This window comes from Cherax quadricarinatus, chromosome 82 (genome assembly GCF_038502225.1).
Source record: "Cherax quadricarinatus isolate ZL_2023a chromosome 82, ASM3850222v1, whole genome shotgun sequence".
Lineage (NCBI taxonomy): Eukaryota > Metazoa > Arthropoda > Malacostraca > Decapoda > Parastacidae > Cherax > Cherax quadricarinatus.
In genome coordinates this window covers 130,195-153,229 of record NC_091373.1, presented here as the reverse complement: position 1 = coordinate 153,229, position 23,035 = coordinate 130,195, and the positions used below count along the sequence as shown (strand labels likewise).

Genomic DNA, 23,035 nt, shown 5'->3' with positions numbered 1-23,035 from the left:
TTTAGTCGGACACGGGGAATGTCGTAGAGATGTTTGTGTCTGGTGTTATGCCTGTGGGTTCTGTCACAACTATCAAGAAAGCATTTTAGGTCAAGGTTGATATTGGAGTTTAAGGTTCTGTATATGTAGATTGCACAGTAGTAAGTGTGGATGTACTGAACAGGGAGTAAGTTTAGATCTATGAAGAGTGGGGGGGTGTGTTGCCAGGGATGGGATTTAGTGATTATTCTTACTGCAGCTTTTTGTTGGGTTATTATTGGCTTTAGGTGTGTTGCTGCAGTTGATCCCCAAGCACAAATAGCATAGGTGAGGTATGGATATATAAGTGAATGGTATAGTGTGATAAGGGCAGTTTGCGGCACGTAGTATCGTATCTTGGAGAGGATCCCAACCGTTTTGGATACTTTTTTGGTTATGTGTTGGATATGGGTGCTGAAATTCAGGTTGTTGTCAAGGTATAGGCCTAGGAATTTGCACTCATTATGTCTGGTAATTAGAGTGTTGTCGATCTTAATGTTAATTTGTGCATCTCCTGCTCTGCTACCAAACATAATATAGTAGGTTTTGTCAGTGTTAAGCGTAAGTTTATTGGCTGTCATCCAAGTCGATATTTTGATCAGCTCCTCGTTAACAATGGTGTTGAGGGTGGCAAGATTAGGGTGAGAGATGACATAAGTCGTGTCGTCAGCAAAGAGAACGGGTTTCAGGTGTTGGGATACGTTTGGAAGATCATTGATGTATATGAGGAAGAGCAGGGGACCAAGGACACTTCCCTGCGGAACTCCAGTATCAAGTGGCCATGTTGTTGATGCTGTGTCTTTAATGGTAACATACTGATACCTATTAGTAAGGTAAGATTTGAAATAAGCAAGCGCATGGCCTCTTATACCGTAATGGTCAAGTTTGTGGAGTAGGATGTCGTGGTCTACTGTGTCAAAAGCTTTTCTTAGGTCAATAAAAATTCCTAGTAGATATTCCTTATTTTCCAATGCTGTGTAAAGCAGATCTAGCATTTTTATGATTGCATCATTAGTGCTTTTATTTTTCCTGAATCCAAATTGGCAGGGGTTGAGTATGTTTTGTGTTGTTATAAATGAATATAGTCTCCTGTGCACGAGTTTCTCAAAGATTTTGGATAGCAATGGTAAGTTTGATATTGGCCTATAGTTGTTTAAGTCTGTAGGGTCACCACCTTTATGTATTGGTGTAACCCTTGCCATCTTGAGTAGTTTCGGGAAGGTGCTAGTTTCTAGTGACTTGTTAAAAAGTAATAAAATAGCATGCGAAAGGATATGGGCCGCTCGCTTGTACAGTAATGGTGGGACATTAGACAGATTCCCTGAGTTGTTTTTAAGTGACTTTATAATCTCGGTGACTTCCGAGGGCTCAATTGGTGCAAGATAGAAGGAATTTGGGAAATTCCCATCTAGGTAGTCCCCGGCATGGGCATTGGTATGTGGGATTTTATTGGCGAGATTAGATCCTATGGTTGAGAAGAAGTCGTTTATCTTGTTAGCTGTGTCAGTGGGATGTAGTGGTGTTTCATTAGGTTTAGTTAGGACAATATTCTTGGTTTTTTTCAGTTTGTGGGTCCCTAGAATCTGAGAGAGAGTTTTCCAGGTCTTTTTTATATCTCCTCTAGTGTCTGTGAATCTACTGGAGTAGTATAGTTGTTTGGCTTTCTTTATTACATTGGTGAGAACTGATGAATAGTGTTTAAGAATATCTTTGTGTATTAAGCCCTGTCTATATTGCTTTTCATATTGGTGTTTCTTGTCAATGGATTTCAGAATGGTACTGGTTAGCCATGGGCAACCAAGCCGTTTGTTTGCGATCTGTTTCGTTTTTATAGGACAATGTTTGTTGTATAGTCTAAGTAATTTGTTAAGAAAAATGTCTGTCCAGTCATCAATACCATTGGCCTTGGAGAATTCTGTAGGCCAGTCAACAATCTCTAGGTCAGCTGTGAACTTCCTTATTGAGGCCTCGTCATGGAGTCTAAATGAGACTTTGTTGAATTCAAGTGGTGGTTTACTAATGTTTTTCAGGAGGAAGGTAGGGTAGTGGTCTGTAGTGCTATCTGTGATTATCCCTGATTTAAGGGGGGCTAGTATATTGGTCCACATGTGGTCTATTATGGTTGCACTTGTCTCGGTGAGCCTGGTTGGTTTAGTTATTGTTGGTATGAGAAGTGTGTTGTTCATATTGTTGATGAAATCAGTTACAGGCTGATCATCTAGTAAGCCAAGGTTGATGTTGAAGTCTCCAGCTAAGAGAAGGTGGTGCTTATTCATTTGTCTGTTTGTTATTAGTGACTTTAATTTCTCACTGAAATTTGGGATGTTTGTGTGAGGTATGCGGTAAATGGCACCGAGTGTTATAGGTGTCTTAAGGTTTTTTACAGTAAAATTAGCAAAAATGTATTCCCCATATTCATCACTAAAGCAAGTGGTGCTAATACAAGATAATTGGTTAGAGTAATAGATTGCAATACCACCCCCAACTTGGTTTGGTCTGCAGTTGTGAATTGCTGTGTATCCTGGTAGAGGGTAGATATCTATTGTGTCCTGCTTAAGCCAGGTCTCAGTAAGAATAATGCAGGAGAAGGGTGTCTTTAGTGATTCAAGGAGTGCCAGGAGGTCATCATAGTGTTTGCTTAAGGACCTGATGTTGTAGTTAAGTACTGATAGACTTTTAGCATTGTTTAGGATAGTGCTGGCTTGTGTTGCTGTGTAATAAAGGCAGTTACTTTCCAATAGGTTTTGATTGGGTGTCAGATTATGGAGGTTTAGATCAGGGTCAACGTAATCAATCATCTTCTAGGTTTAAATTATGGTTATTTATATCCTGAGTTGTGTGTTGAGTTCTAGTACTGATATCTGTAGTGGTGGGAAGTTTGAATAAGTATATAGCTAGAGTATTTTGGTCATATAGAGTATAGTCACTACTACACATAATGAAGTTGATGTTGTCTATGTGTTGTGCTGGAATGAACTAAAGTACAACTAGGTATAAACTAGTAATATAAAAATACAAATTTAAAATAGAACAAGACTCTCACTTGTAAATGCACTAAGGTCTAATATAATGACTTTTGTGGAGTCTATGTTTTGAGCTAGAATGAGCTATAGTACAACTAGATTTAATCTAATAATATAAAAATACAAATTAAAAATAGCACCAGTCTCTCACTAGTAATTGCACTATGGTCTAATATAATGAATTTGGTATTGACTATAGTACAACTGTGTTTAATCTAATAATATAAAAAAGGCACAAGACTCTCAACTGTAATTGCACTAAGGTCTTATATAAGTTGTTTACAAGAATTAGAGTATAACTAGATTTAAATTGACAGGATAAAATACACAAGTTAAGGTAGCAAAAGAATAATAATAAAAAAAAATGATAAAAATAAAAATGGCAATGACTTGGTTATAATATGCTAATAAGATGGTAGACAGGATAATATAAAAGTTGTAGTTGAAAATACTAGTTTAAAAAAGTATAGAATAAAATGGTCAATAAAAGAAGCTTACAATAAGTTTGATCAATATAGTTTAAAGCAAAATTGGGCAATAATAGGGATTTTAGAATAAAATTGGGCAATTGAGTATTTCTTAAAGTGAGGTAGAATTATTGAGGACAAGTTATGGCTAGTTTATAATAAAATAAGATGGAACAGTGATGCGGTAAGTTGTAAAAAAAGGAGATAGATTCTGTAGATATTAAACAAATTAAGACTATGAGGTAGAATGGTCGTTGAATACAACAATGACAATCAAAAGTAGTTGGGGTATTAGAATTTTAGGGGGGCACAAATTTATGACAATATAACACTAACTGTGGACTGTGGGTATTATCTGCAGTTTACTCTGATTCTGTTAGTCCAGCCTCACTTAGGAATGTTTTAAGGTCATGTTCTGTAGAGATGAAGTATCTCTTCCCAGTGGGCTGTTTCCTAACTGCAATTTTTCCATCCCTCACAAAGCACTGGTGGATTTTTTGGGCATAGCGTAATTTTCTTAGCTGATAAAGAAGGTTTTGTCTTGTTTTGGTAAGGCACTCACTGACGTAAACATCAGTTTTCATAGAAATAGATGTTTTTAGTAGGTTGTTTCTTTGTAGGCTAGTTTGGAATTTTAACAGCACTGTTTTTTTACCTGCTTGGTAGCCCATCAGTTTGCAATCCTTTAGGTCATCACTACGTATGTTAAGGCGAAGCTGGTCCTTGATAAGCTGTAGGGTGGTCTCCATGCAGGTCTCTTGGGCAACTGTGGGTGGGAGATGTTTGCTGTTAACTACAACAGCATCAGATAGCTGTTGTTGGTCATTATGGTCTTGGAAGTTGGTTATGACATTGGCAAGTTGTTGGTCCAATCTTGATCTTTCCTCTGTAATGTTGGTAGTAAGTAGGGTGACTTGGTCTTTTAGAGTGTTGATAGTGTCTAGGGACTGGGTGTGGGTGTTGCTTTGTTGTTCCAGAGTGTCTAGTTTATGTTCTAGAGCAGTGATCTTGTTGAGGTAATCTGCATTGCTAGCTTTTAGTTCCTGCATTTCTTGAGTTAGTTTGGTGATCGTTTGGTTCTGAATCGTAAGGAGTTTAGCTATTTCTGGGTCGGTGATCTCCCTGACATCAAATACTGGGAAGGAGTTATCTTGGACTGTGGCGGCGGCCATGTTTGTTGTTGTCTGTCGTGTGTTGTGGTGGTGCCGGTGGGTGATGAGGGTTGTGTCCTGGCTGGCAGTACCACAAGTTTTCTTCGTGTTTTTACTGCTCTCACGTTTGATGTTAGGAGTCCTTAGCTGGTTACTGGATCTTCTTTTATTGCTCTGACCCTTGTCCATTGGCTGTGGCTTCGGGTGAACCTGGAGAGAGTTTCGGGGGTCAACGCCCCCGCAGCCTGGTCTGTGACCAGGCCTCCTAGTGGATCAGAGCCTGATCAACCAGGCTGTTGCTGCTGGCTGCACGCAAACCAACGTACGAGCCACAGCCCGGCTGATCAGGAACTGACTTTAGGTGCTTGTCCAGTGCCAGCTTGAAGACTGCCAGGGGTCTGTTGGTAATCCCCCTCATGTGTGCTGGGAGGCAGTTGAACAGTCTCGGGCCCCTGACACTTATTGTATGGTCTCTTAACGTGCTAGTGACACCCCTGCTTTTCATTGGGGGGATGGTGCATCGTCTGCCAAGTCTTTTGCTTTCGTAGTGAGTGATTTTCATGTGCAAGTTCGGTACTAGTCCCTCTAGGATTTTCCAGGTGTATATAATCATGTATCTCTCCCTCCTGTGTTCCAGGGAATACAGGTTTAGGAACCTCAAGCGCTCCCAGTAATTGAGGTGTTTTATCTCCGTTATGCGCGCCGTGAAAGTTCTCTGTACATTTTCTAGGTCGGCAATTTCACCTGCCTTGAAAGGTGCTGTTAGTGTGCAGCAATATTCCAGCCTAGATAGAACAAGTGACCTGAAGAGTGTCATCATGGGCTTGGCCTCCCTAGTATTGAAGGTTCTCATTATCCATCCTGACATTTTTCTAGCAGATGCGATTGATACAATATTATGGTCCTTGAAGGTGAGATCCTCCGACATGATCACTCCCAGGTCTTTGACGTTGGTGTTTCGCTCTATTTTGTGGCCAGAATTTGTTTTGTACTCTGATGAAGATTTAATTTCCTCATGTTTACCATATCTGAGTAATTGAAATTTCTCATCGTTGAACTTCATATTGTTTTCTGCAGCCCATTGAAAGATTTGGTTGATGTCTGCCTGTGTTAAAAAAAAAAAGTCCCTTTGACAGAGACACATTATAATTCTGCAGCTTGACAATATTTTAACAACATATTCTGTGGATGACAGGACAGATTCTAATACAGCCTACCACCTTCAAATTCAGACTTAACAACTTGTCAAAATTTGCATTTGGGCACTGTGAAGATCTTCCAACTGTAGCTAACATTTTGTTCTTTATTTAGGCAAACCATATATGCAAAGAGGTATTATATTACATATAATTTATATTGTAAATTATGCTGTTTGTCAACTATTTTGAGTGGCATCTTGGGGAGGAACACTGAACTACAATGGAAATAAATCACTGCTTGGCTTTCTATTGTAATACCTCTCAAGGATTAAATGAAAAAACAATAATAATAATAATTTTTACTATTATACTTATTATTATATTTACTAGTATAATTGCATTTAATATATTTATTATTATTCTTATTCTTACAGAGCATTAAACCTGCAGGAGTCATACAACACACTAAGAATGGGAATGGTGTGATCCACAGAGAGAGAGAAGCTCTAATCTTTGGATTAAGAGCCCTTCACCAGTATCAAGAGTTAGAATTAAAATTCCAAATAAAGTTTTCACACACACACACACACACACACACACACACACACACACACACACACACACACACACACACACACACACACACACACACACACACACACACACAAAAAAAAAAAAAAAAAAAAAAAAAAAAAAAAAAGGCCAGCCTTCAGGGACTGCTTTAATAATATTCAGAATTCATTACAGGGAAAAAAATATATCTAGGAGAATATTAGCAAGGATTAAATGTGCAGAGAAAGCAGGGCAATATATATTTTTATCAGAGGGAAAGTTCCAAACCCATAGGGGTCATAAGTGCTAAGGGAACAGGAGGTAATCAAGCTTGATCTAAGGAAAAGGATGAAGTCAGGTCTTTGGATCAAAAGCCCCCCATACCAGTCTCAAGGCACTTCCTTGAGGGAAAGGGGGGGGGGCAGAATTTACAAATATTGCAATTTCACTGAAAGTAAACTATGCCCATCCTGAAGTTATGTTTATGGTAAGTGTAATTAGGTACAGGTACACATAAGTATAATTAACATACCTAGTAACATATGTGTAAATTAACCAGGATAACCAAATAAAAAAAAATCTGACTTATTTCCACTGGGGTCCTTGGATTATTATTATTATAATCAAGGGGAAGCGCTAAACCCGGAGGATTATACAGCGCCTGGGGGGGATGTGGAAGGCATTCAGGCTTAATTCAGGGAACTGGAGCACAGATCCGATTCCCTAAATCAAGAGCCCCTCACCAACATCAAGGAACCTTCCTTGAGGGGTGGGGTCCTTGGAATATCCTTGTGACTTATGCATCACTAACCTGCTCATCTCATCATCAAGTTGTCTTCTCTTGTCATTTTGTGTCTCCATTATGTGTGAGAGTTGCTATTACGTTACTAAGTAAGAAAGATGTTAAGAGTGAGGGAGGCGAGTCTTGAGGTGAAGGTTTGTTTACATGTGATCAAACCTTCCCACTCACGTTATTTTCACTACAAATATTTAACCAATAAATAGGTTCACGTATATATACATGTTATAGTGTTTACTTTATCAATTCATGTGAATTTAGAGTTTTTCGTAAGGCTATTTTAAGTACAATTATATCATTTACTTATTCTATTCACGGCAAAGCTCTAAACCCATTAGGATCATACTGCGCCTGGAAGTGAGAAGTAATAAGGGTTAACACCAAAAACAAGAGAAATTAGCTCCAAGTCCACGGATCATGAGCTCTTCAGCAGTATCAATGTTAACTTGTTTGAAGGATAACCTAACTATATTTATTAATCTGGTTAATTTCACTTAGGAATCCGCGGGACTTAGTCGCCTAACATTATTCAAATCTTAAGCCAAAATTTTCTAGATGTAAATACAAATACATGTTTTTATTTCTTTATTTGGTACACAGATAATGTAGATTATATGTAATAAAGCATTGGTAGACACAAAAGAAAGCCACTAGTATACAATGCATTTCGGGTAAACTAATCTTAATGCTTAAAGACTATTTAAGAACTACACATAGACTTAAGGAGGAACTCTTATTCAGTTGACTACAATTATATGTACAATAAGCATGGAAGCTAATGAATAAATGGCACAATTTTAAAAGTATGACTTATTATTTCGAACCTATTCAGTGATCTTCAGTTCTGTGGAGTAATTGAATAGAGATGGTGAAGATACAAGAGGTTACAGAAAAAAATATAATGGGAGAAGATGTGTATCACAATTTCTAAGGCAGGCATGGTGAGTGAGTGTGTGTGTACTCACCTATATGTGGTTGCATTCAAATTCAAATTCAAAGTTTATTCTCTATAAGGATTACAATGTTGGATTTACAGAATTTGGTTGTTGTGTGGTTTACATGTAGTTAAATAATGATTACAGAGTGTACCACTAGAACGCCTAGCATGGCTAGGCATTTCGGGCAGACTTAGTTTAATTCTTTATTTTAAAATATTACAAATTATGAGGTAAGTTGGTATTATGGCTAAGTGACTAAATACTAGTTTGTGAGTTTAGCAATGTGAATGCTTTTGTTTTGGCACAGTACATAGTTTCAGTATTGGAGTATCATAGGATTCATTATTTTAAGATTGAGATTAATATTTCTGTTTATGGTCAAATGGGTGAGTGAGTGTAAGTGTGAACCACCAGGTGGTATTCGTGTAGTTAGTTGATGGGGTGTATCAGGGAGATAAGATGTTTTCTAATGGTAGTTTTGAAGGTGATGAATGTGTCTGCAGTTTTAGAGTTCTCAGGTAGGGTGTTCCAGATTTTAGGGCCTTTGACATACATTGAATTTTTGTAAAGGTTTAGTCGGACACGGGGAATGTCGTAGAGATGTTTGTGTCTGGTGTTATGCCTGTGGGTTCTGTCACAACTATCAAGAAAGCGTTTTAGGTCAAGGTTGATATTGGAATTTAAGGTTCTGTAGATGTAGATTGCACAGTAGTAAGTGTGGATGTACTGAACAGGGAGTAAGTTTAGATCTATGAAGAGTGGGGGGGGGGTGTTGCCAGGGATGGGATTTAGTGATTATTCTTACTGCAGCTTTTTGTTGGGTTATTATTGGCTTTAGGTGTGTTGCTGCAGTTGATCCCCAAGCACAAATAGCATAGGTGAGGTATGGATAAATAAGTGAGTGGTATAGTATGAGAAGGGCATTTTGCGGCACGTAGTATCATATCTTGGAGAGGATCCCAACCGTTTTGGATACTTTTTTGGTTATGTGTTGGATATGGGTGCTGAAATTCAGGTCGATTCATATTATTATTATTATTATTATAAACAAGGGGGAAGCGCTAAACCCGGAGGATTATACAGCACCTGGGGGGGGGGAATGTGGAAGGCATTCAGGCTTAATTCGGGGAACTGGAGCACAGATCCAATTCCCTAAATCAAGAGCCCCTCACCAACATCAAGGAATCTTCCTTGAGGATGGGGGGTCGATTCATAGCTCCTGGCCCCGCCTCTTCACTGGTCGATACTAATTCACTCTCCCTGCTCCATGATCTTTGCAATACCTCTTCTTAAACCTATTTATGGAATTTGCTTCCACTACTTCATTCTCCAGATTATTCCAATTCCTGACAACTTTAAAGAAATACCTCCTAACATCCCTATGACTCATCTGGGTTTTCAGCTTCTATTTGTGTCCCCTTGTTTCTGTATCCCATCTCTGAAACATTCGATCCTTGTCCACCTTGTCAATGCCTCTCAGTATTTTATACGTTGTTATCATGTCCCCTCTATCCTCTAGTGTCATCAGGTTGAGTTCCCCTTAACCTCTCCTCATAAGACATACCCCTCAGTTCCGGGACTAATCGTGTTGTAAATTTTTGCACTTTCTCCAATTTCGTGACGTGTTTGACTAAGTGAGGGTTTCATACTGGCGCTGCATATTCCGGCATGGGCTTTACGTACATGGTGTACAATGTCGTGAATGACTCCTTACTCAGATGTCTAAACGCCAATCTCAGGTTTGCTAATCTCCCATATGCTGCAGCAGTTATTTGATTGATGTGTGCCTCAGGGGACATGTTCGTTATAATGCTTACCCCAAGATCCTTTTCTTTAATTGACGTTTGCAACTGTTGGTTTCCTAACCTGTACTCCGTCTGCGGTCTTCTGTGTCCTTCCCCAATCTTCATTTATTTATTTATTTAGTAATTTGAGCATACATACAGAGGTACAAAAAAATACAGGTAAGAGCAGCATGCCAAAGCCACTTGTATGCATAGCATTACGGGCTGGCTTAAAATTAACTTAAGATTAACTAAGCAATGATGTAATCAGTGATAAAACATTATTGTAAACAGATAACAATAAAGCACAAATGAGTATTACAAAGACAGGTCATATTCAAAGTTTATTCTCTATAAGGATTACAATGTTGATTTTACAAAAATTTGGTTATTGTGTGGTTTACATGTTGTAAAATAGTGATTACAGAGTGTACCACTAGAACGCTTAGCATGGCTAGGCATTTCGGGCAGACTTAATTGTAAAATATTACAAATATGAGGTAAGTTGGTATTATGGCTAAGTGACTAAATACTAGTTTGTGAGTTTAGCAATGTGAATGCTTTTGTTTTGGCACAGTACATAGTTTCAGTATTGGAGTATCACAGGATTCATTATTTTAAGATTGAGATTAATATTTCTGTTTATGGTCAAATGAGTGAGTGAGTGTAAGTGTGAACCACCAGGTGGTATTCGTGTAGTTAGTTGACGGGGTGTATCAGGGAGATAAGATGTTTTCTAATGGTAGTTTTGAAGGTGATGAATGTGTCTGCAGTTTTAGAGTTCTCAGGTAGGGTATTCCAGATTTTAGGGCCTTTGACATACATTGAATTTTTGTAAAGGTTTAGTTGGACACGGGGAATGTCGTAGAGATGTTTGTGTCTGGTGTTATGCCTGTGGGTTCTGTCACAACTATCAAGAAAGCATTTTAGGTCAAGGTTGATATTAGAGTTTAAGGCCCTGTAGATGTAGATTGCACAGTAGTAAGTGTGGATGTACTGAACAGGGAGTAAGTTTAGGTCTATGAAGAGTGGGGGGGAGGTGTTGCCAGGGATGGGATTTAGTGATTATTCTTACTGCAGCTTTTTGTTGGGTTATTATTGGCTTTAGGTGTGTTGCTGCAGTTGATCCCCAAGCACAAATAGCATAGGTGAGGTATGGATAAATAAGTGAGTGGTATAGTGTGAGAAGGGCATTTTGCGGCACGTAGTATCGTATCTTGGAGAGGATCCCAACCGTTTTGGATACTTTTTTGGTTATATGCTAGATATGGGTGCTGAAATTCAGGTTGTTGTCAAGGTATAAGCCTAGGAATTTGCCCCCATTATTTCTGGTAATTAGCGTGTTGTCAATCATAATGTTAATTTGTGCATCTCCTGCTCTGCTACCAAACATAATATAGTAGGTTTTGTCAGTGTTAAGCGTAAGTTTATTGGCTGTCATCCAAGTCGATATTTTGATCAGCTCCTCATTCACAATGGTGTTGAGGGTGGCAAGATTAGGGTGAGAGATGACATAAGTCGTGTTGTCAGCAAAGAGAATGGGTTTCAGGTGTTGGGATACGTTTGGAAGGTCATTGATGTATATGAGGAAGAGCAGGGGACCAAGGACACTTCCCTGCGGAACTCCAGTATCAATTGGCCGTGTTGCTGATGCTGTGTCTTTAATGGTGACATACTGATACCTATTAGTAACGTAAGGTTTGAAATAAGCAAGTGCATGGCCTCTTATACCGTAATGATCAAGTTTGTGGAGTAGGATGTCATGGTCTACTGTGTCAAAAGCTTTTCTTAGGTCAATAAAAATTCCTAGTGGATATTCCTTATTTTCCAATGCTGTGTACAGCAGATCTAGCATTTTTATGATTGCATCATTAGTGCTTTTATTTTTCCTGAATCCAAATTGGCAGGGGTTGAGTATGTTTTGAGCCATTATAAATGAATACAGTCTCCTGTGCACGAGTTTCTCAAAGATTTTGGATAGCAATGGTAAGTTAGATATTGGCCTATAGTTGTTTAAGTCTGTAGGGTCACCACCTTTATGTATTGGTGTAACCCTTGCCATCTTGAGTAGTTTCGGGAAGGTGCTAGTCTCTAGTGACTTGTTAAAAAGTAATGAAATAGCATGCGAAAGGACATGGGCCGCTCGCTTGTACAGTAATGGTGGGACATGAGACAGATTCCCCGAGTTATTTTTAAGTGACTTTATAATCTCTGTGACTTCAATGGGCTCAGTTGGTGCAAGATAGAAGGAATTAGGGAAATTCCCATCTAGGTAGTCCCCGGCATGGGCATTGGTATGTGGGATTTTACTGGCGAGATTAGATCCTATGGTTGAGAAGAAGTCGTTTATCTTGTTAGCTGTGTCAGTGGGATGTAGTGGTGTTTCATTAGGTTTAGTTAGGACAATATTCTTGGTTTTTCTCAGTTTGTGGGTCCCTAGAATCTGAGAGAGTGTTTTCCAGGTCTTTTTTATATCTCCTCTAGTGGTATAAACCTTGGTAATAAATACCGACAAGTTGGTTTAGATAGACACGTAAGCAAACACTATAACATATTTATTAGAAAACGTTTCGGTCCTGGGACCTTGATCACTTCTAACATACAGAGGTAGAAAGACATTATATATATAGGCGGAGAGTGAGATGTGACGCACGTGACCTGAGGAATGTCATAAGAACATAAGAGTAGATGAACACTGTAGAAGGCCTACTGGCCCATGCGAGGCAGGTCCTTATCAAAACAGCCTCTGCCTATGATGAGGACGGGTAGACGATGAAATCATGTGACTCCTGTGTTGTTGGGTTGGTGCTGCTTAAGTATCATGTATGCCAATGTTTTTTTGAAATTTTGTAGTTTCCAAAATTTCAAAAACATTGGCATACATGATACTTAAGCAGCACCAACCCAACAACACAGGAGTCACATGATTTCATCGTCTACCCGTCCTCATCATAGGCAGAGGCTGTTTTGATAAGGACCTGCCTCGCATGGGCCAGTAGGCCTTCTACAGTGTTCATCTACTCTTATGTTCTTATGACATTCCTCAGGTCACGTGCGTCACATCTCACTCTCCGCCTATATATATAATGTCTTTCTACCTCTGTATGTTAGAAGTGATCAAGGTCCCAGGACCGAAACGTTTTCTAATAAATATGTTATAGTGTTTGCTTACGTGTCTATCTAAACCATCTCCTCTAGTGTCTGTGAATCTACTGGAGTAGTATAGTTGTTTGGCTTTCTTTATTACTTTGGTGAGAGCTGATGAATAATGTTTAAGAATATCTTTGTGTATTAAGCCCTGTCTATATTGCTTTTCATATTGGTGTTTCTTGTCAATGGATTTCAGAATGGTGCTGGTTAGCCATGGGCAACCAAGCCGTTTGTTTGTGATCTGTTTTGTTTTTATAGGACAATGTTTGTTGTATAGTCTAAGTAATTTGTTAAGAAAAATGTCTGTCCAGTCATCAATACCATTGGCCTTGGAGAATTCTGTAGGCCAGTCAACAGTCTCTAGGTCAGCTGTGAACTTCCTTACTGAGGCCTCGTCATGGAGTCTAAATGAGACTTTGTTGTATTCAAGTGGTGGTTTACTAATGTTTGTCAGGAGGAAGGTAGGGTAGTGGTCTGTAGTGCTATCTGTGATTATCCCTGATTTAAGGGGGGCTAGTATATTGGTCCATATATGATCTATTATGGTTGCACTTGTCTCAGTGAGCCTGGTTGGTTTAGTTATTGTTGGTATGAGAAGTGTGTTGTTCATATTGTTGATGAAGTCAGTTACAGGCTGATCATCTAGTAAGCCAAGGTTGATGTTGAAGTCTCCAGCTAAGAGAAGGTGGTGCTTATTCATTTGTCTGTTTGTTATTAGTGACTTTAATTTCTCACTGAAATTTGGGATGTTTGTGTGAGGTATCCGGTAAATGGTTGCATGCATTGCTGTGCATTCAGTCGAATGGAGTATTCTGTTAGGTAGTGTATTTAAAAAATAACAAAGTTAGATTGGGTCTTAGGTTTAACATTTATGTGATATAATTGTGAGAAACATTTAAGATATACAATTTATAAGGTTCAGTTATTCAGTATGTAATTGGTTTCGGGTGAGTAAGTGATTTTTGAGAAGAGACTTGAATTTATAAACAGGTAGTGTTTCTTTTATATTTACAGGTAATGAATTCCAGATTTTAGGGCCTTTTATGTGCATTGAGTTTTTGCATAGCGTGAGATGGACACGAGGAACATCAAAGAGTGATCTGTGCCTTGTGTTATGGTCATGTGTTCTGTTGAGGTTGGCAAGATGTTTGAGGGGAGGGTTAATAACAGAGTTAAGTGTTCTATGTATGTAATAGGTGCAGTAATAAGTATGGATGTTTTGTATGGTGAGTAGGTTTAGTGTTTTGAATATTGGTGGAGTGTGATGCCTGTAGTGGGAATTTGTTATCATTCTGACTGCAGCCTTTTGCTGGGTAATTAGTGGTCTGAGATGGTTAATTGTTGTTGAGCCCCATGCACAAATTCCATAGGTGAGATAGGGGTAAATAAGAGTGATATAGGGCCAGGAGGGCTGACTGTGGAACATAGTACCGTATCTTCGATAGTATGCCTACAGTCTTGGAAATTTTCTTATAAATTTGTTGTATATGTGAATGAAATTTGAGCCTATTATCAAGGTGGATTCCTAAGAATTTTCCCTCTGTTAGCTTTGTGATAGGTGATCCGTTTATCATTATGTTAAGAGGAACATCTGTAGCTCTGTTACCAAACTGAATGAAGTAGGTTTTGTCAATGTTTAGTGTAAGTTTGTTAGTCCTCATCCAGGTAGATATTTTCTGTAATTCGATATTTACAGTATTGGCTAGCGTGACTGGGCTCGGGTGAGAGAAGACGTATGTAGTGTCATCTGCAAATAGTGTGGGTTTGAGTAATTGCGAAGCATTTGGTAGGTCATTTATGTATAGGAGACAGAGAAGAGGGCCAAGAACACTCCCCTGTGGGACACCAACTGTAATTGGTTGTGCGGAAGAGTTTGCCCCATTTGCGTACACATATTGGCTTCTGTTGCTGAGGTATGACTTGAGGTAGTTGAGGGAGTGACCTTACACTTACTGGGGTTAAACTCCAGGAGCCATTTGTCGGACCATACTTGTAGTGTGTAGTTGGTCAGAGAAATAGCAAGCATCGAACTTAAGCTAAAGGAATCTTATAGGAATCAGGAATCGCGGGAAGAACTAAAAGCCATAAATGAAATCGAAAGAAACCCAAAGTATTTCTTCTTCTATGCCAAATCAAAGTCGACAACAACGTCCAGTATTGGGCCCCTATTTAAACAGGATGGGTCCTACACAGATGACAGCAAGGAAATGAGTGAGCTACTCAAGTCCCAATATGACTCAGTTTTTAGCAAGCCGCTAACCAGACTGAGAGTCGAAGATCAAAATGAATTTTTTATGAGCCACAAAATTTGATTAACACATGCCTATCCAATGTTATCCTGACGCCAAATGACTTCGAACAGGCGATAAATGACATGCCCATGCACTCTGCCCCAGGGCCTGACTCATGGAACTCTGTGTTCATCAAGAACTGCAAGAAGCCCCTGTCACGAGCCTTTTCCATCCTATGGAGAGGGAGCATGGACACGGGGTCGTCCCACAGTTACTAAAAACAACAGACATAGCCCCACTCCACACTCCACAAAGGGGGCAGTAAAGCAACAGCAAAGAACTACAGACCAATAGCACTAACATCCCATATCATAAAAATCTTTGAAAGGGTCCTAAGAAGCAAGATCACCACCCATCTAGAAACCCATCAGTTACACAACCCAGGGCAACATGGGTTTAGAACAGGTCGCTCCTGTCTGTCTCAACTATTGGATCACTACGACAAGGTCCTAAATGCACTAGAAGACAAAAAGAATGCAGATGTAATATATACAGACTTTGCAAAAGCCTTCGACAAGTGTGACCATGGCGTAATAGCGCACAAAATGCGTGCTAAAGGAATAACAGGAAAAGTCGGTCGATGGATCTATAATTTCCTCACTAACAGAACACAGAGAGTAGTTGTCAACAGAGTAAAGTCCGAGGCAGCTACGGTGAAAAGCTCTGTTCCACAAGGCACAGTACTCGCTCCCATTTTGTTCCTCATCCTCATATCCGACATAGACAAGGATGTCAGCCACAGCACCGTGTCTTCCTTTGCAGATGACACCCGAATCTGCATGACAGTGTCTTCCATTGCAGACACTGCAAGGCTCCAGGCGGACATCAACCAAATCTTTCAGTGGGCTGCAGAAAACAATATGAAGTTCAACGATGAGAAATTTCAATTACTCAGATATGGTAAACACGAGGAAATTAAATCTTCATCAGAGTACAAAACAAATTCTGGCCACAAAATAGAGCGAAACACCAATGTCAAAGACCTGGGAGTGATCATGTCGGAGGATCTCACCTTCAAGGACCATAACATGGTATCAATCGCATCTGCTAGAAAAATGACAGGATGGATAATGAGAACCTTCAAAACTAGGGAGGCCAAGCCCATGATGACACTCTTCAGGTCACTTGTTCTATCTAGGCTGGAATATTGCTGCACACTAACAGCACCTTTCAAGGCAGGTGAAATTGCTGACCTAGAAAATGTACAGAGAACCTTCACGGCGCGCATAACGGAGATAAAACACCTCAATTACTGGGAGCGCTTGAGGTTCCTAAACCTGTATTTGCTGGAACGCAGGCGGGAGAGATACATGATTATATACACCTGGAAAATCCTAGAGGGACTAATACCGAACTTGCACACGAAAATCACTCACTACGAAAGCAAAAGATTTGGCAGACGATGCAACATCCCCCCAATGAAAAGCAGGGGTGTTACTAGCACGTTAAGAGACCATACAATAAGTGTCAGGGGCCCGAGACTGTTCAACTGCCTCCCAGCATACATAAGGGGGATTACCAACAGACCCCTGGCAGTCTTCAAGCTGGCACTGGACAAGCACCTAAAGTTGGTTCCTGACCAGCCGGGCTGTGGCTCGTACGTTGGTTTGCGTGCAGCCAGCAGCAACAGCCTGGTTGATCAGGCTCTGATCCACCAGGAGGCCTGGTCACAGACCGGGCCGAGGGGGCGCTGACCCCCGGAACTCTCTCCAGGTAAACTCCAGATCCCCTTGTAATCTTAACTGATCCTCGCTCACTTGTATTCTCCTCATCAGTTTCACATCATCAGCGAACAGTGACACTTCTGAATCTATTCCTTCCATCATGTCATTCACGTATACAAGAAACAGCACCGGGCCTAGGACTGAATCTTGTGGAACCCCACTCGACACATGTGCCCACTTCGAAACTTCAGCGCGAACCAACACTCGTTGTTTCCTTCCTGTCAGGTATTCCCTTATCCATTGCAGTACTTTCCCCGTTATTCCTGCCTGCTCCTCTCATTTTTGCACCAGTCTCTTGTGTGGTACTGTCAAAAGCCTTCTTGTAGTCTAAAAAGATGCAATCTGCCCATCCCTCTCTCTCCTGTCATACTTCTGCGAGTGTGTGTGTGTACTCACCTAATTGTGGTTGCAGGGGTCGAGACTCGGCTCCTGCCCCTTCTTCACTGATCGCTACTAGGTCCTCTCTCTCTCTGCTTCCTGAGCTTTGTCATATCTCGTCTTAAAGCTATGTACGGTTCCTGCCTCCACTACATCACTTGCTAGCCTATTCCACTTCCTGAAGACTCTGTAACTGAAGAAGTACTTCCTCACATCCCTGTGACTCATCTGAATCTTCAGCTTCCAATTGTGACCCCTTGTTCTGTGTTCCCTCTCTGGAACATCCTGTTTCTGTCCACCTTGTCTATTCCACGCATTATTTTGTATGTTGTTATCATGTCTCCCCTGACCCTCCTGTTCTCCAGTGTCGCCAGTCCGGTTTCCCTCAACCTTTATTCATAGGACATTCCCCTGAGCTCTGGAACTAGCCTTGTTGCAAACCTTTGTACTTTCTCCAATTTCTTGACGTGCTTGACCAGGTGTGGGTTCCCAACTGGTGCTGCATACTCCAGTATGGGCCTGACGTACACAGTGTACAGTGTCTTGAACGATTCCTTACTAAGGTATCGGAATGCTATTCTCAGGTTTGCCAGGCGCCCATATGCTGCAGCCGTTATCTGGTTGATGTGTGCCTCCGGAGGCATGTTCAGTATTATGCTCACCCCAAGATCTTTCTCCTTCAGTGAGGTTTGCAGCCTTTGTCCACCTAGCCTATACTCTGTCTGTAGTCTTCTTTGCCCTTCCCCAATATTCATGACTTTGCGTTTGGCAGGGTTGAAATCGAGAAGCCAGTTGTTGGACCACGTGTCCAGCCTATCCAGGCCACTTTGTAGTCCTGCCTGATCCTCATCCGATTTAATCCTTCTCATTAGCTTCACATCATCTGCAAATAGGGACACTTCAGAGTCTATCCCTTCCACCATGGCATTCACATATATCAAAAATAGCACTGGTCCTAGGACTGACCCCTGTGGTACCCCGCTCATCACAGGAGCCCACTGTGATACCTCATCACGTACCATGACCCGTTGTTGCCTCCCTGTCAGGTAGTCTCTGATCCATTGCAGTGCCCTTCCTGTTATACATGCCTGATCCTCCAGCTTCTGCACTAATCTCCTGTGAGGAACTGTGTCGAAGGCCTTCCTGCAGTCCAAGAAAATGCAATCAACCCACCCCTCTCTCTCGTTTCTTACTTCTGTTACCTTGTCATAAAACTCCAGAAGGTTTGTGACACAGAATTTGCCTTCCATGAATTTGTGCTGGTTGTTGTTTATAATCGTGTTTCATTCCAGGTGCTCCACCACTCTCCTGATAATCTTCTCCATGACTTTGCATACTATACACATCAGAGACACTGGTCTGTAGTTTAGTGCCTCGTTTCTGTCTTCTTTCTTAAAAATGGGGACTACATTTGCCGTCTTCCATACCTCAGGTGGTTGTCCAGTTTCAAGGGATGTATTGAAGATTGTGGTTAGTGGCACGCACAGTGGCCCTACTCCTTCTCTAAGGACCCACGGAGAGATGTCCGGACCTGGAGTTTACCTGGAGAGAGTTTCGGGGGTCAATGCCCCCGCGGCCCGGTCTGTGACCAGGCCTCCTGGTGGATCAACCCCTGATCAACCAGGCTGTTGCTGCTGGCTGCACGCAAACCCCTTGCCTTTGAAGCATCGAGGTCACTTAGCAGCTTTTGCATGTCCTCCTCCGTTGTTTGTATGTCATCCAGCACCTGTTGGTATGTTCTCTGTTGGTGTTCCCCTCTGTGCTGTCTTCTCAGAGCCATTCCTGTCTCTACTGTAAATACTTCCTTAAATCTCATGTTGAGCTCCTCGCATACTTCGTGATCGTTACTTGTGAGTTCCCCTTCTTTCATCAGCCTGATCACCTGGTCTTTGACTGTTGTCTTCCTCCTGATGTGGCTGTACAGCAGTTTCAGGTCTGACTTGACTTTCGATGCTATGTTATTTTCATACTGTTGCTGGGTCTCCCTCCTTACCTGTGCATACTCGTTCCTGGCTCTTCGACTGATCTCCTTATTTTCCTGTGTTCTTCGCCTTCTGTACTTTTTCCATGCTCTATTGCACTTGGTTTTTGCCTCCTTACACCGTCGGGTAAACCAGGGGCTCGTTCTGGTCTTCCCATTATTTCTGTTGCCCTTGGGAACAAACCTTTCCTCTGTATGTGTGCATGTGTGTACTCACCTAGTTGTGGTTGCAGGGGTCGAGTCACAGCTCCTGGCCTCGCCTCTTCAACTTGCCGCTACCCGGTCAGTCTTCCCGCTCTGTGAGCTAATTTAGCATACCTCTTCTTAAAGCTATGTATGGATCCTGCCTCTACTACATCACTACCCAGGCTATTCCACTTCCTGACAATTCTGTGACTGAAGAAATACTTCCTAACATCCCTGCGGCTCATCTGAGTCTTCATGTCGTTCACAAATACCAGAAATAGCACCAGTCCTAGGACTAACCCATGGCACCCCTCTTGTTACAGGCGCCCACTCTGACACCTCGCCACGTACCATGATTCGCTGTTGTCTTCCTGACAGGTGCTCCATGATCCATTGCAGTGCCTTCCCTGTTATCCCTGCCTGGTCCTCCAGCTTTTGCACTAATCTCTTGTGTGGAACTGTCTCAAATGCCTTCTTACAGTCCAAGAAAATGCAATCTACCCACCCCTCTCTTGTCTTACTGCTGTCACCCTGTCATAGAACTCCAGTAGGTTTGTGGCACAGGATTTCATGTCCCTGAAACCGTGCTGGCTGTCATTGATAAGCTCATTCTTTTCTAGGTGCTCCACCACTCTTCTGACAATCTTCTTTATGACCTTGCATACATGTCAGCGAGTGGTCTGTAATTTAATGCCTCGTGTCTCTCTCCTTTTTAAAAAAATTGGGACATTTGCTGTCTTCCATACCTCAGGTAGTTGCCCTCTTTTGATATATGTCTTGAAGATTTTGCTAGTGGTACACATAGCACCCCTGCTCCCTCTCTCAGGACCCATGGAGAGATGTTATCCAGCTCCATCACCTTTGAAGTACCTAGCTCGCTTAGCAGCCTCTTCACTTCTTCCTCAGTTGTATGTATTGTAGCCAACGCTTGATGTACCCCACCTCTGCGTCTTTCTGGAATCCCTTCTGTCTCCTCTGTGAACACTTCTGTGAATCTCACGTTGAACTCCTCACATACTTTGCGGTCATTTCTTGTGACCTACCCTCCTTCCTTCCTCAGCCTGATTACCTGGTCCTTGTTTTCCTCCTGATGTGGCTGTACAACAGCTTTGGGGGTCAGATTTGGTTTTCGCTGCTATGTCATTCTCATACTGTCTTTGGGCTTCCCTTCATACCTGTGCCTATTCATTTCTGGCTCTACGACTGCTCTCATTATCCTGGGTCCTTTGCCTTCTATACTTCTTCCATACTCTAGAACACTTGGTTTTGGCCTCCCTGCAGCTTTGGGTAAACCAAGGGCTCATCCTGGGTTTTTCGTTATTTGTTACCCTTGGGTACAAACCTCTCCTCAGTGTCCTTGCACATTGTTGTCACATATTCCATCATCTCGTTTACTGACTTCCCTGCCAGTTCTGTCTCACTGAACACTGTGCAGGAAAGTCTTCATGCCTGCATAGTGCCCTTTCTTGTAGTTTGGCTTCATTCATCTGGCCCTTCCTGCTTCTCTCTCCACTTGTAACAATGCATTCGACGCTCAGAACTACATGATCACTGGCCCCGAGGGGCCTTTCATATGTGATGCCCTCAATATCTGGAGACCTGGAGTTTACCTGGAGAGAGTTTCGGGGGTCAATGCCCCCGCGGCCCGGTCTGTGACCAGGCCTCCTGGTGGATCAGAGCCTGATCAACCAGGCTGTTGCTGCTGGTTGCACGCAAACCAACGTACGAGCCACAGCCCGGCTGATCAGGAACTGACTTTAGGTGCTTGTCCAGTGCCAGCTTGAAGACTGCCAGGGGTCTGTTGGTAATCCCCCTTATGTGTGCTGGGAGGCAGTTGAACAGTCTCGGGCCCCTGACACTTATTGTATGGTCTCTTAACGTGCTAGTGACACCCCTGCTTTTCATTGGGGGGATGGTGCATCGTCTGCCAAGTCTTTTGCTTTCGTAGTGAGTGATTTTCGTGTGCAAGTTCGGTACTAGTCCCTCTAGGATTTTCCAGGTGTATATAATCATGTATCTCTCCCTCCTGCATTCCAGGGAATACAGGTTTAGAAACCTCAAGCGCTCCCAGTAATTGAGGTGTTTTATCTCCGTTATGCGCGCCGTGAAAGTTCTCTGTACATTTTCTAGGTCGGCAATTTCACCTGCCTTGAAAGGTGCTGTTAGAGTGCAGCAATATTCCAGCCTAGATAGAACAAGTGACCTGAAGAGTGTCATCATGGGCTTGGCCTCCCTAGTTTTGAAGGTTCTCATTATCCATCCTGTCATTTTTCTAGCAGATGCGATTGATACAATGTTATGGTCCTTGAAGGTGAGATCCTCCGACATAATCACTCCCAGGTCTTTGACGTTGGTGTTTCGCTCTATTTTGTGGCCAGAATTTGTTTTGTACTCTGATGAAGATTTAATTTCCTCATGTTTACCATATCTGAGTAATTGAAATTTCTCATCGTTGAACTTCATATTGTTTTCTGCAGCCCACTGAAAGATTTGGTTGATGTCCGCCTGGAGCCTTGCAGTGTCTGCAATGGAAGACACTGTCATGCAGATTCGGGTGTCATCTGCAAAGGAAGACACGGTGCTGTGGCTGACATCCTTGTCTATGTCGGATATGAGGATGAGGAACAAGATGGGAGCTAGTACTGTGCCTTGTGGAACAGAGCTTTTCACAGTAGCTGCCTCGGACTTTACTCTGTTGACGACTACTCTCTGTGTTCTGTTAGTGAGGAAATTATAGATCCATCGACCGACTTTTCCTGTTATTCCTTTAGCGCGCATTTTGTGCGCTATTACGCCATGGTCACACTTGTCGAAGGCTTTTGCAAAGTCTGTATATATTACATCTACATTCTTTTTGTCTTCTAGTGCATTTAGGACCTTGTCGTAGTGATCCAGTAGTTGAGACAGACAGGAGCGACCTGTTCTAAACCCATGTTGCCCTGGGTTGTGTAACTGATGGGTTTCTAGATGGGTGGTGATCTTGCTTCTTAGGACCCTTTCAAAGATTTTTATGATATGGGATGTTAGTGCTATTGGTCTGTAGTTCTTTGCTGTTGCTTTACTGCCCCCTTTGTGGAGTGGGGCTATGTCTGTTGTTTTTAGTAACTGAGGGACGACCCCCGTGTCCATGCTCCCTCTCCATAGGATGGAAAAGGCTCGTGATAGGGGCTTCTTGCAGTTCTTGATGAACACAGAGTTCCATGAGTCTGGCCCTGGGGCAGAGTGCATGGGCATGTCATTTATCGCCTGTTCGAAGTCATTTGGCGTCAGGATAACATCGGATAGGCTTGTGTTAATAAAATTTTGTGGCTCTCTCATAAAAAATTCATTTTGATCTTCGACTCTCAGTCTGGTTAGCGGCTTGCTAAAAACTGAGTCATATTGGGACTTGAGTAGCTCACTCATTTCCTTGCTGTCATCTGTGTAGGACCCATCTTGTTTAAGTAGGGGCCCA

The 23,035-nt window shown here is 41.8% G+C and overlaps 2 protein-coding genes across 3 annotated transcripts in view; one reads left to right on the top strand and one right to left on the bottom strand.

The window, feature by feature from the left end:
* Positions 1-7,560, bottom strand: part of LOC128702884 (pre-mRNA 3' end processing protein WDR33) — a 117,848-nt gene extending 110,288 nt beyond the window's left edge. Inside the window, exon 1 of the mRNA XM_053797371.2 lies at positions 7,162-7,560. Coding sequence (XP_053653346.2) covers positions 7,162-7,211 — 50 coding nt within the window. The 5' untranslated portion in view covers positions 7,212-7,560. The remainder of the gene's footprint in view (positions 1-7,161) is intronic.
* Positions 1-23,035, top strand: part of LOC138850937 (alpha-aminoadipic semialdehyde synthase, mitochondrial-like) — a 218,327-nt gene that overhangs the window by 65,098 nt on the left and 130,194 nt on the right. The window lies entirely within an intron of this gene.